At 36.3% G+C, this 14,595-nt stretch overlaps 1 protein-coding gene across 1 annotated transcript in view; it reads right to left on the bottom strand.

Annotated features, from left to right (window-relative positions):
- Positions 1 to 14,310, bottom strand: part of LOC134749597 (cell adhesion molecule Dscam2-like) — a 48,799-nt gene extending 34,489 nt beyond the window's left edge. Inside the window, exons 1-3 of the mRNA XM_063684609.1 lie at positions 14,298 to 14,310; positions 13,007 to 13,061; positions 5,232 to 5,296 (exon numbers count right to left, since the gene is read on the bottom strand). Coding sequence (XP_063540679.1) covers positions 5,232 to 5,296; positions 13,007 to 13,061; positions 14,298 to 14,310 — 133 coding nt within the window. The remainder of the gene's footprint in view (positions 1 to 5,231; positions 5,297 to 13,006; positions 13,062 to 14,297) is intronic.
- Between the last annotated feature and the right edge of the window lie 285 nt (positions 14,311 to 14,595).

The raw sequence follows: 14,595 nt of genomic DNA, 5'->3' as shown, positions 1-14,595 counted from the left end.
AAATTCAGTCATATTACGTTAACTAATTTATCATAAATATACACATATTCATAATCATAATCACATCGTACATCCAAATTTGTACCTTTTACCTTTAATTTACTGCACTACAAAAATAACTTTGTATTAGCATACATTTCTACAGGAGAACAAACTTAATTTTGCGTACGAGTAAGTGCCATACGTAACTTTCTAGATCGTCTGGCAGGTAGAAGGCCCCGACCAAATCGTCTGGCTTATTTTTTTTATGACTATTTAGATACTTAACTTTAACCTGTAAAAATTACAGATTGCCTCAAGAACCTTTTTTGAATTTTTTCAAAAAATATTTTGCACGCGTCTGGCAAGGTTAAAGACCCGGCCTAATCGTCTGGCATAATTTTTTTATGACTATTTAGATATTCAATTTTCACTTGTAGAAATTACTGATTGCCTCAAGAACCTTTTTTGGGCACCAAAAAAAAAATTCTTTAAAAATTTGTAGGTTGGTTTAGACCCGCTACCCTGCAGCCAGACTTGTAGTGCTGAGGTAGGGTAAGATAGGAGAAGCATCAGGCAAATTTTCAGCTTGCCTCAAGGACCTACTCCAAATTTCCACCAGCTCTCGGACCATAACGTCCCAGAAAACCATAAAAACGACAAACATAATATTGATATTTTGTCATTCCAACCCCACCGCGCTCCAGCAGACAAGATGGTATTTCACGTCTGCTGCGTTGGATTTTAAAATCGTTGTTGTTTTCGTAACCAGCGACCGGATAAACCAAAGAAACAATACCCATTTCGAATTTTAGACTGTAACCACATTTCCCCCTTTTAGGGGTTGAATTTTCAAAAACCCTGAAACACGTATTTACTCATTTATTGTTAGAAATACTCATGTGAAGTTTAGAACAAAATAGTCGAAACTGATCTGGTTTCCCCATACAAATTTTGGACCCTCATTTCATCATTTCTTAGTGGATACTAACGTTATAAAAACTAGGTACCTATTGTGAAAAATACATGATTCATGGTTGATTTAAGTGAGTCAGTCAGGACTTTTACGTTTATAAACTTATATATATTTTACAAATTGGACTCGCTTTGATTAAAAATTAAAAAATGTTGTCTGGTTATAACTTTCCTTAGTGACTAGCCTTAAACCACGCCTTAACAATGTCCGTCGTAGGATTTCTTTTTTAATCAAAAAAAAGATCCGAAAATTTTATGGTTTTTCAAATGTTTGACTATGACCCGGTGAGCTTTCGAGGTCAAGAACTTAAATATAGTATTTTGTAATTATAAACATAAAATAACCAGCCGCCCTTATTAACCTAATGCAAGGAGGAATGCATAGGCAATAATTATAGGCTTTAAGCTCATTCACTACATTTGAAAAATATGTTTAGTCAGTTTAATAATAACGATAGCTACTAATTCCTTTAGGTACTTATTCATTGTAAAATGACATTTTGAAATGGGCAAAAATATAACTTTAAGATTTCAATGAACGAGTGAACGAAGTTGCGATTCTAAAGAAATATGGGGCAAAAAAAAATATTTATAAGTATTCATTAAACTACACTTTACAGTAAGTACAGTCAGACTCAAAAGTCACTAGCAACTGGTTAGGTTCCGAAATAAAGAATAATCTGAGTGCCCTTCGTCTCCATTGTCAATTGGTCAGCTATGACAGGAGTTATCGCAGCATTACGTTGACGAATATCTGGGCGTCTGGATTCAGTAGGTATAAATTTGATAATTAATTTGCTAGGTAGGTACGTCGAGTGCAATCAACTCTTTTACATCCCCCACTACGCACAAGCCTACCAGGATATTATATTTATACCTACCTACCTACCACAAATACTAAGTAGACGTGATAATCTTAACTTTACGGTACACAGTACACACTTTTATACCACAAGCAAACCCGCGCTGTAACAAAAGTGTGCATGTTATAAATTCGCCAAGTTCCTCCACGTCCGCGCCAAATAATTCACTCGGCTAGCTTTAACAGTGAATAATTCAGGAACATATCTTATCCTGGAGATAAACCACGTCCTTACCCTTAAAAGTATTTTCGGTAGCTTTTTTATTACACTGTTTACACATATTATTTGTTGATGATGGTACTGGCTGATGTTAATATTATCGTTCTATCTATATTTTAAAGTACCTTTACCTTAATTTTTATTTGCCATAATTAGGGACAGATTTGAAACATCCTATCGAGATAATAACAAAAACCGGCCAAGAGCATACCGGGCCATGCTCAGTGTAGGGTTCCGTACCATGCGTCACGGCGTCACTTTTTTTTCTTTCGTAACGATTTTCTTCCGAAAATATTCTCTTTATCAAAAAATTATTGTTAGAGATCCCTATTCGTTTTGAAAAAGCTAATGACACCCAGCACTATAGGGTTGAGCAAAAAAAAATCATCCCCACTATACCCCCCTACACGTAAAGGAACCCTAAGGGAAGGTACCCTACATTTTTTTCTAGTTTTTATTTTCCCACTTCGTTGGCAAGATTGATTTATATATCCACTCCAAACTGAAGATTTCTAGCACAAAAGATAAATAAGCAAAACCGCGGCCGGACAGTCAGACAGCCAGACAGATTAACATGGCGAAACTATAGTTAAGTAGTAGTAGTAGTAAACTCTTTATTGTACAAATATACATATTAAAAATTACATGGTACAAATAATAAGATGTACAAAGGCGAACATATCCCTTTGAGGGATCTCTTCCAGTTAACCTATAAGGGTTCCTAGCTGACTACGGACCCTAAAAAGGAACAATAAACTACTTACATGACTTTATGAAACAAGATCATATCATTTGTTTTCGTTACGAGTATGTTAAAAGTAATTAAATATTAAATTATGTTTCCCGCAAAGTCTGGAGCGACGAGTCGAAGTTGCGAAGATATTTTTTGCCAAAAACATTTGTAAGGCGCTCTTAACTTTAAACGTAGAAAACTTGTTCCCTTCGGAGTTTCACTTTATATCACGAATATATGTAGCTGCTCTAACGTGGCATACTTGGTGATCGTGAAATAATACGCCATGTTGTTTCAAATTAGTTCAGTTCGCATGCAGTATTTGAAATCATCTTCAAAGTAAGTCGCTAAGTGATAGAGACCTTGATGTTTTGTTATTGCCTATTAATATCGACCGTGGAAATTTCAAATGTCCTAAGGGACATACGGCCATATGTCCCTTACGATATTTGAAATTTCCACCGTCGATATGTAAAAAAAAAAACCGGACAAGTGCGAGTCGGACTCGCCCACCGAGGGTTTAGTATTTGTTGTTATAGCGGAAACAGAAATACATCCTGTCTAGCTATCACGGTTCATGAGATACAGCCTGGTGACAGACAGACGGACAGACAGACGGACAGCGGAGTCTTAGTAATAGGGTCCCGTTTTTACCCTTTGGGTACGGAACCCTAAAAACATTAATTTAATTTGGTTAAGGTAAAAGAGTAAATCACACATTGAATAAATGTGTATTTTACTCAGTCGCTAAAGAAGAGATATGCCCACTGCGTAGCATGACAGACTTACTATAATAGTGTCACTCATCCCGTGCACGTTGCAATACTCGTAGTTTCAGTAAACAACCTTTTTTCAGTTTAAAACATACTAACAACTTTTAAATTTTAAGTTAGGCATTTAGTTTTTACAGGAATACACCTGGACCGTTTTATTTTATTGTTGAATGCTCAGTTCAGTCAACAGTATCATATTTAGTAACAGGACAGGTCCTTTAGCAAAAATGGCAGTTAAACGATTATGATGCAAACATCAAAAGCGACGTTCGGATTTCAAATTTTAACATTGCGTTATTTATTGACTTGATATTGATAATTATAATGTTACTCTCAGTAATTTCGCTGGCACATGTTATATTGTGGTTATTGCGAAACAAGTGTCTATGACTAATGGAAAAGACTAGGTCTTTCAAATTTTAGTTTTTTATTACCTAAAGCAGTTTTCGAAACAAATCTTCTACATAAAGTTTATCTATTATTTTCTATTTAAAAAAGGCCTCGCGATTTCTAAGAACAAACCGTCTTGTTTTTGATTTTCCCCATATGCATTTCGATTTGACACACAAACATCATCAGTGTGTTTTATAAAAAATAATTTGAATCATTCATCATCACATAATAAACAAAGAAGCTTAGAATAAATTTAAAAGTGGAAAAATTACTGCCTCGGGTGCCAATTGAGCCGCCAGCAGTCAGCAAATCTTCTAAGCTTAGTAGCATCGTTCGCAGACGTTTCTGCTTATTAAAAATTAATTTAAACAAAGAGTTATTATCGAATAAAAATATAAAATAACATAACCGCACGTGATAATCCCGAGCTTAATCATGATTTAATTAAATAAATAAACTGCACGCAAACATTTGTATATTTATCTATATATCGGTGGGATGCAAAAGTAGCTGAAATATTTTGGAAACGGTGTTCACAATTTGTATGGGAGTGCGATTACTATATCCTGAACGGACGAAGTCGCAGCCAAAGGCTAGAAATGCTAGATTCCATCTAAGCTAATTGCACCGACATTCATAGGACTAAGTGTGGACGTGTCACGTTAAGTGTCACATTTTTCATAGAAATATTGATTTCTTTATGATTACAATGCCACACTTTGTCATTTCAAAGTCCGTGCATAGTTATCTTGGTCCGACTCAAGTTAAGTATCTACCGACGAGTATCGGTTTGATGTATACGGAGTTAAAAGCGTTCAAATGTTTTTTTATGTTATAAAAATTAAATCTTGTAATAGATAAAACGGAAATGTTAAATTAAAAGTTTCAAGAATTACAGCAATCAAGATAAAATTTTATATCAACAAGGTCGCAGGCAGAAGATAGTTCAAATAAAAATACACCTACGCATAAGAGTTTTGAATGATTCACGGTTAGTTTCACTAGACTTATATTGACCGGGATATAGACCGTGATTACCTTTTGTATTATTTGTGAGCTCCCGATATTTCGACACATGATTTATGATGCATGTAACTGCGTCGAAATATCGGGAGCTCACAAATAATACAAAAGGTAATCACGGTCTATATCCCGGTCAATATAAGTCTACCTACGCATAAATTTAGTAGACCAAAAGACTACGAAACTAAACAGGGTAATCAGATTCTGCACCGAGCCAGTTAGAATGTTGCTATAAAAAAACGGTATAAGTATTATTTAAATTAACTATCTTACCGTTATTCCGGTACACCAGGATCTTTGCCGCATCCTTTTCGTCCCCGGGAGACGTTGCTTTAGCACTGAAAAAATATTCATATGAAAGGGAAAATTTTTATTATCCGTGCGTCACACTCTCATGTACCTATATAAATGTATGGTTAAACTGGGTTCAATATGTTTATTATTTTAATCATCTAAAAAAGTAACGCTTTATAATTAATGATAATGTTAATGCTATTATGCTATTTAATGATAAAGTGGCTCGCACAGAATTGTACAATTCATTGCGTTACACTATTATGATCATACGACTATCGTAATTATAAATAGGTACTTAATTAAATAAAAAACTTGTTGTAGAGTTGGAGCTCTGCAAAGTGTGGAAATGTCATGATTATTGTTAACAAGACGTTAATGACACTTCCTCACTTTGTTCTCTCAAATTGCCTCTCAGAATAATTCCGGTGACAGACAGGTAAACAACAAGGTGTCTTATAAATTCATTTCTGTACCGGTGTCCGTCATAATCAACAAGATTTTGTGATTTTAATTTTTCAATAAACGTAAAACCATTTCTCAACTGATTATTATCAATGAAAATAAAGCCGTATATTTTACGATGTCCCGATAACCGTTTGAAGCTACCAAGCTTAACGTCGGACGTTGAAATAAAAAAGCTCTTATCAGCTGTTTCAGGAATAGACGCTTTTATTGCTTTTAAACTTTTATGTCAACGGTTTTACCTTTTCGGAAGAGTTTCAGACAGCAAGGTTAAACACGTACCAGTTGGAGTATCTTTATTTTGTGAACATGATGACAAAAACTAAGCCTGATCTTATTTAGATAGATAATTATATGCAAAATAAATTCATACTCCAGTCTGAGGGGGGCAAATGTAGTCTGTCGCTTTCGATAAACTTTAACATTATCACGTACCACCATCACCTTTTCATGTATTTTTTAAATATTATAATCTTAAATTATGCCTTTTTGTCCCTAAATCTTACATTTGTGTTCCGGAAACATCCAAAATTTATAAATTTATTGTCGCCTATAGATGATTTGATCAAAATTAGTTTAGAAACGATTCTAAACATTCAGCTTATTGAGCCTTCTTGGTCTCAAGCATCCCTCCCTAATCTCCCTATTCGGTTTGGAGGCAGGCAGGCAGGCATGGACCTGGACCGACTGGGACACCGTGGATTATCTTGTCAAAAAAGTGCAGGCCGTTTTTCAAGACATGAGTCGCTTCATGACATAATCCGTCGGTCTCTTGCCACCATCAATGTGGCTAATCTTCTTGATCCGACTGGCATTATCAGGGATGATGGCAAGAGGCCTGATGGGGTGTCCTTAGTTTCTTGGAGCTTGGGATGGACCAACGGACTAATGTAAAAGCGAGCGAAGCGGCAGAAAGCGCCGGAAATTTAAAACGTAATAAATATGAGCGTCGGTAGAGAGTACCATTTTGTACTATTTGGAGTTGAAACTCTAGGTCCATGGCGTCCCAGCGCGCACAAGTTGTTTGCAGAAATCGCGAAGCGTCTGGTTGACGTAACTGGTGACCAAAGAGCTGGCGGCTTCCTTGCACAATGTATCAGCATTGCGACACAACGAGGAAATGCTGCCAGCATCCTTGGTACAATGCCTCAATGGCCTAGTTTAGATTGAACTGAATTGATAGGTATTTAGTATACCTATTTTAAAAGGTTTTCCAGTAAGTAATAAAAGCTTTTAATTAATAACTTTTAGATCGAGGAGGAGTCACGTTTGTAATTACAATTTAGAAATTACTTCATTCCGATTAAGTCGATATTTCATTTTTTATTTTTTATTTAATTCGGATAACAAGATCCATACAATACAATAATTAACAATGAATTATTACATTACACTATTAATAATAAAGAATTAATTTAAAGCCTTGTCAAATCATAACATAAGAACAAAACAAAAATGAAATATAACTAAATAAAATGTCCGGTACTAATTTGATTTAAAATAATTTGAAAATTGCAACGTTATAATAATGATGCCCCAATTTATAATGTCGTAATTTAAAATGCAAGTAGAGTTTTGAATGATTCACGGTTAGTTTCACTAGACTTATATTGACCGGGATGTAGACCGTGATTACCTTTTGTATTATTTATGAGCTCCCGATATTTCGACGCAGTTACATGCATCATGTTGACGGGTTTTGACTGTTGACGGCTGATCGGGAGCTTATAAATAATACAATAGGTAATCACGGTCTATATTCCGGTCAATATAAGTCTAGTGAAAATGCAAGTAATTTATCCATATAATACAAAAATTAATTTAAACTAGATCTATTTCTTAACTAACTAAATAAGCCCAACAGCACCTCTATTATCCATGTGAATAGCGTTCCATTTAACAACTATTGAACAATCTAAATTATCAATAACAGTGTTCAGAAGGCTGCTGGGGCTATCCCTAACACGGCGCATCAGGTAGGCCACTCTCTTGCGCATTATGGAAGCTTGGAAGCCATCCACGCGAGCTTCGGCAAACATCCCCGACGCACTGCAGAATCGAGGCAACCCCAACAACACTCTGAAACCGTTATTATACTGAATGCGTAAGGCATTGAGAGATCTCTGCGTACACTGAGGCTGCACGTATAGAAAGACTGATAAAATGCCCTAAAAAGAGTTATTTTGACGTTCTTCGTGCAACGTGCAAACCTGCGAGCCAACATGTTGCCTCTCACCGCCAATGCCCTACGCTCCCGCTCTACATCAAGGTCGTCAGGTCCTCGATGACCCAGTGCCCCAGCAACTTAAGATGAGTGACATTTTTTTAACTCAGTTCCTCCAAGTTTTCGTGGTGGTATGTACGACGGCTTTTTTGAACCCGCCTTAAACACGAGAAGCTCACTTTTCTTGGAGTTGTATCTGAGACCGTGGGTCTTCGCGTACCCCTCACAAATTCCGATCAATATCTCGAGGGCACCCGATCGATGGGCTCAGCAGAGACATGTCATCGAATAACTAACACGGGTGCATTTTTTCACTAGTCAAACCGGGGTATGAAAATAATACCAATGAGTTGTTTTAGACGTCGAAGAACTTTGTATTCAAGTAAACTTTTGACGACAGCGAGCGAGATAAAAAGCCAGCATCATCCCAAATATTTTATAATATATTTAGACATAAATATATGTAATATTGCGTTTTCAGTGCAAAGGTATTAATGGGTGCTGTTATAGTGCATAGTCAGATTAATTTCAGATAAAGTCAAGTTGAATTCATTGTCGCTAAATGTAGACCGATATTAAATCCAGCTTTACGCTAAAACTGCGATTTAATTACGTTGCCGAGGAAGCACGCCAGTAAAATAAATTCGAATTAAGGGAGATAGGTACGCACTCAGGGTAAATTTAAAGAGGAAATAAACAACGTTAGAACATAATCGACTGAAATATGTGACACAAGCACCGTTTTTTTAATTAGATACTGTACATTATACATCTACCTACTTTCACCGCAGTATATTATAGTAATCTAGAAAAGAAACGTTTGTACTGATTTAATAGGGATTTGACAATTACTACAATTAGAAGGAAAAGTTACATTTTATCGCGCCCTTATTAAAACTAAGTCAAATAACAAAGCCCGGTTATATAGACTGCATTTTGAAAAAGAAAAATATTTTTCAAAACTTACACAAACTTATTTTAATACTAGGTGCGAATGCTGCGCGCGCACGAACAAGAATGGGGTCGCTAGGCTGCTGTCAGACCTGATATAAGGTAGCGTTGAGGGTAGGTATCCAAAGGTTTTTTCCTTTTTACCCTCCTTCAGCGCTATAATATTGGTGCGAATAGGTTTGCAAGTTGGTCTGGACATAACTACATTAGTAAAACATAATATTTTTAAATCTAAGAGACGAAGACAAGATAATTTAGGCCTTGGCTTGGCCACCCATGTATTCCGTACGCATCACGGCTTTGTATCTCTGAGAGTGTCATAGGGCACGCATACAATTGTATATCCAGTGTCAACAAACCAAAATTTTACTAAAAGCAAAAACTGCACGTGGGCATCGAAAATTTAAATAAACAGTGATTAGGGGAACCTTCATATCAAATACCTTTTTGTAGGCGTTAATTCATTTCTATCTCGAAGCTTTGCTTGTTCACGTGCAGTACTGATTACATTTTACGTTAATAAGCAAAAATAATCGTGAAATAAAAACTTTTATAAAAAAAAGATAAACCGACTTCAAAAAGGATGAAATAAAATATTATCCTTTTTAGGGTTCCGTGTTTAAGTATATGCGTTACCAACTGATATGTTTGAAGTCGGTGCCAAGCCAAATTTTAAACCATATATTCATAGTGATTTTGGTGCAATTCGATAAAGATGCGGCTATATAAGTATGTACGTTGGATTACCTAACGCACCTTACTACGTAGGCGAACAACACGCGAATGCGAAGCGGCGCGGCACGGCGCCTTAATTAATCCTTTGATACCTATATAGAAGTGTCCTACGTGGGCGATCTTGTTGCGAACGCGAACGCCTTGGGCCGGCCGCGCCGTGCCGCGTCGCTTCGCTTCGCGTTCGCGAGTGTTCGCCTATGTAAGACGCAGCGTTACACGACGACAATAAACGAACTTTCTTTAGACCTCAGAACAGAACACACGGTTGAACCTTCTTGGCGCAGTTCGTACCATGCTTGTCGGCACGTTAGTGTAAATCTAATACGTTTTGTCGTCGTATTTTTTTAAAGAGCATTTCTTACTTGTTCTTAAACAGTCATAGCACGCAAGTGTGGGATTGGGACTGAGTTATTTTCTGTCGCTTATCCAGAGGACTACATTTCAAAATATAAAACAATTCAAGGAACCTTCATGCAAAATTTCAGCTAAAGCGGTTCAGTTGTTTAGCCATGAAAAGGTAGCAAAGAGGCAGACATAATTGCTTTCACGTTTATAATATTTGTACAGTTGTAATGGGATTTATAGACATTAAGCTGATTATTTTTGACTGGTATTGTTACTACTTGGAGTACTTGGCTTGGCACCGACTTCAAACATATCAGTTGGTAACGCATATACTTAAACACGGAACCCTAAAAAGGATAATATTTTATTTCATCCTTTTTGAAGTCGGTTTATCTTTTTTTTATAAAAGTTTTTATTTTTCCATTTTTAGTTTTAAGACATTGTTAAGAGCGTGACGCATGAATGAAAAACATAATCGTGTTTATCTGTAAATTCGTAAACTTTATTAAATAATCAGAATTTTCCTCGAGTCCGTCTGGGAAATCATTCCTGTCACTAAATCCATTCTCCGCCCCGCCACTGACCCAATCCCTCAAACCCCCCGATCACTCAACCTCACAGCACATCAACCCCTGATCACTGAACCCCTCGACTCTAAACCACCAACCCTTCAACCGCCATTCCCCGACCCCTAACCCCAGACCCCTTAACTCCTAACCCTAACCCTCAATCCCTTAACTCCCAACCCCTCAGTCCCCGACCCATCAACTCACCTTCCCTCAACCCCCAACCTCAAACCCCCCAAACACTAATACCCTCTACCTTCACCTCTCAGTCTCTTTGGTTGTTTCTAACACTACCTACTTCAAAAATCATAATACACAAACGAGGGAAGTTATCAGTAACCTTACCACGAGTTTGACATTGATATATTCGCTATCGTGTGCGTAACTTACTGTTTATGCATCTCGCTCGTACTGGCGTATTAGTGTACAAAGTAAGTTACGAAGAATATTTAGTGCCAAACTCGTGGTTAGGCTACAGTTGCACTACATCAAATTGGTGGTTTTGGTGAGGAAATGCTTGAGTTACTTTAGAAAACACTGAAATTACCATACACGTGCCTTTTTAAATTGAGGAGTTCCCTCAATTCCTCACGGATTCCATCATCAGATCAAAACCAAAAATATTACGAAAACACCTTGGAGAGGTAACTTCTTTCAAACAGAAAAAGAATAACTCAAATCGGATCATGGGTGCCGGAGTAATCGCTGAAATCATTATCATCAAAACAATCATCATCATCAGCTCCACTTCATCAAGTTGGTGGTTTTCGAGAAAAAATGATCAAGTTGCTTAAGAAAACGACCAAATCACCATACATGTACCTTTAAAAATTGAGGAGTTCCCTCAATTCCTCATGGATCCCATCATCAGAACAGCACCAGATTAATGTGGGACTACTTTGGAGGTAGTTCCTTTCAAACAAAAAAAGAATTGTTCAAGTCGGACCACGGATCTCGGAGTAATCGCTGAACATCCTACATTAAAAAAATCATCATCACTATCTTCAAAACAATCATCATCATCAGGTCCACTTCATCAAATTGGTCGTTTTCGAGAGAAAATGCTCAAGTTGCTTATGAAAACACCCAAATCACCATACATGTGCCTTTAAAAATTGAGGAGTTCCCTCAATTCCTCAGGGATCCCATCATCAGATCAGAACTAGATTAATATTGGACCAACTTGGAAGTAGCTCCTTTCGAACAAAAAAATAATTACTCAAATCGGACGACGGGTCTCGGAATAATCGGTGAACATACATAAAAAAAAAAAAAAAATAGCCACAACCGAATACAGAACCTCCTCCTTCTATGAAATTGAAGTCGGTTAAAAACTGCAACCACACACGTGACACAAAACTTAAACAAAAAGGCCAATTCGACCGTGCACCTGACATTAAACTAATATTTGAATAATATTGGAATCATATCAGTTAGCTGTCTTTCGCGCGTTCATTTCTCTCAAACTTGTCCACACATGTATTAGTGCGAGCGAGACGCCCGCGCGAATGACAACTAACTGATGTCAGGTGCACGTTCGAATTGACCTGAAAGTCCCGTCGCCCGTAGCGAGATCTGCCCGAAGCTTACAGTCATACAGTGCGCCTCCCAATTACGCGAGGTTAAGCAAGATCATGACTATGGACAAAGACCTATGTAACTCCGTATTAGATAAATACAGTCTAAGAAAAAAACGTGCCTCGGAAATCAAGAAAATTTGATTCTCGCACAGATGGCGCTACCACCAATACCAACCTTTGGCCTATTCTCGGCTAGATAGCGTTGACTGTTTCGTTTGTTCATGAAATAAAACTATGAAAACGGATTATATCGCGTATATTGAATTTATAATACATCCCGACGTTTCAAACTCTTTACAGCGTTCGTGGTCAACGGGCGATATAATCCGTTTTCATAAATAGTTTTATTTCATGAGTAACTATCGCGGTAACCGAAGACAATATTATGTTTCGTTTGTTATTTGACAATTTTAACACATATCAGTGAAAGAACTGGTCAAAATCATATAAAATTAATAAATACAATTTAAAAAAATCATTTAGGTATCCATATATAATATATAAACATTTTTTGATATTTTTATTTTTAGTTTTAATCGTGTGTAAGCCGTAGATGGCAGTAAATTTAGTGTAACTACAGAATTTACCATGACAGTACCCCTATATTCTATATATTCTCTTTGCTATGGATAATAAAGGAATAAAGGTAAATTAATTAGTTTACATGTTTTACTTTTCACCATTGACGTGGGTAGTTAAATAAAAGTAGAAATATTTATGTTATTTGAAAAATATTTTCTTTTCATGAAAAGCTAAAAGCACTATAAGAGCAAAAAAAAAAACAATTAAGTTTAAAAAAAAATTGCACTTAAACTGTCCCAAGTAGGTACCTACTTTTATTTCTTGGTCTTGCAAGATTTATGTGACGTGGGTAGTGGAAGTTGTTACCTTTTATGCAGTTTTATTCGACCAAGGCGCTCTGCGTTCTTCTCTATCGCAATATCTGTAACAAAGATAATTTTTAAAGGATTGATTATACTCATTAGGACACAAAAATAACAGTGCGAATTTGCGCGTACCCACAAATAACAAAAATTAAATTATTAACCATTATTGTAAAACAAATAACATTTAACATGCATTTGACTTCAAATTATTTAAAAGAAAATATAAGTTTGAAATTTGGAGTTCTAAAATTTACGAACGGAATGTACCTATGTAACCTTATGAGGATATACAATACAATACATATACCTAGTTACATACCACACACATAATTTTAGGTTTTAGCTATTGAAACTATACCTAGGTAGAGTACATCAGTGCATACACATTACAAATTACACCGTAACAACCTTGTATTTATCAAATCGCTCTCTAAATGAGTAAATCTGATAAACACTCTATTTTAGAATAAACATTAAGTGAAGTATTCCATTCTCAACTTTCTTAAAGCAACATTTAATTGCTTGAAGATACACAAAATTCGACATTAAATACCAAAATAATGAAAGTCATTTAAAGTTTACTGCGCGGAACGAATGCCGGGCGTAAAACGGGTCACCCTTATGTTGGAATGGTTTTCTTTGTAATTCAATTTTAACAAAATTATAGCCACAATTTTGGCTTTTTGCCGGTGACTCACGTAACGCAATGCCACTCAAAATAAAATTCGTGTAAGTCGTACAAAACTAAATAATAACTCTAATTACCTATTAGTTACTAAGTATTAGGTATACAAGGTTGTCGGAAAAAATACCGCTTTTTATCCACAAGGTCACCTACTTTTACAAATTCAAAGTGTGTTGGTACAAAATGATGATTCATGCATACATGAATACAGGCCTATTCGAGTTTTAGCTACCTAATAGAGCTGTTTCCAATATGCATAGACATAGTATATACAAGTAGTTATAGATGCGCCACCGAGCGACCGGGGGTAAGAGAAAGAATATTCATATAAAATTTGGGCAGCATAGGATTTTTCTCTTTCACTGTTATAAATTTCGGTATTTCGCCATCGCCTCCTACCTATGATGCCACCCGGTCGGTGATAAGGACAATGCATGGCACTATTTTCTTTTTCCTCTTGTAGGAATCGCAATAAGACTATCTTTATCTATCATAGAGTGTCAGGCCCAATATGATACTGATAAGAGTGATAAGATACTGATCTGTCAGTGTCAAAAGGAACATTAAATTTTTTCAGCCAAAAACGTCACTTTTCACAGTGACTGACTGATCAGTATCATTTTGGAAACAGATCTAATACCTAAGTAAAACTCGAATTAGCCTGCTAACCAGTTGATAAGTTCAATGAAATGTCAATTAATATTACGTATTCATATAATGTATTTAACAGAACTGTAGCTTCGTCGAAACGACGGAATGAAACAATTTTACCAGCGCACGGCATTACAAATTCTATCACAGGAAACGTGGTTAGGTTACTGTTCCAGAAATTCTGGCGTACTAAATTGGGATATCGAAATTTGATTTGTACAGCCAGGCCTAGCCAAGGTGACAATCGATATCGC

Source organism: Cydia strobilella, chromosome 2 (assembly GCF_947568885.1).
Source record: "Cydia strobilella chromosome 2, ilCydStro3.1, whole genome shotgun sequence".
Taxonomy (NCBI): Eukaryota; Metazoa; Arthropoda; class Insecta; order Lepidoptera; family Tortricidae; genus Cydia; species Cydia strobilella.
Note: the sequence above shows the minus strand (reverse complement) of the source record. Positions and strands in the feature narration are given on the sequence as shown.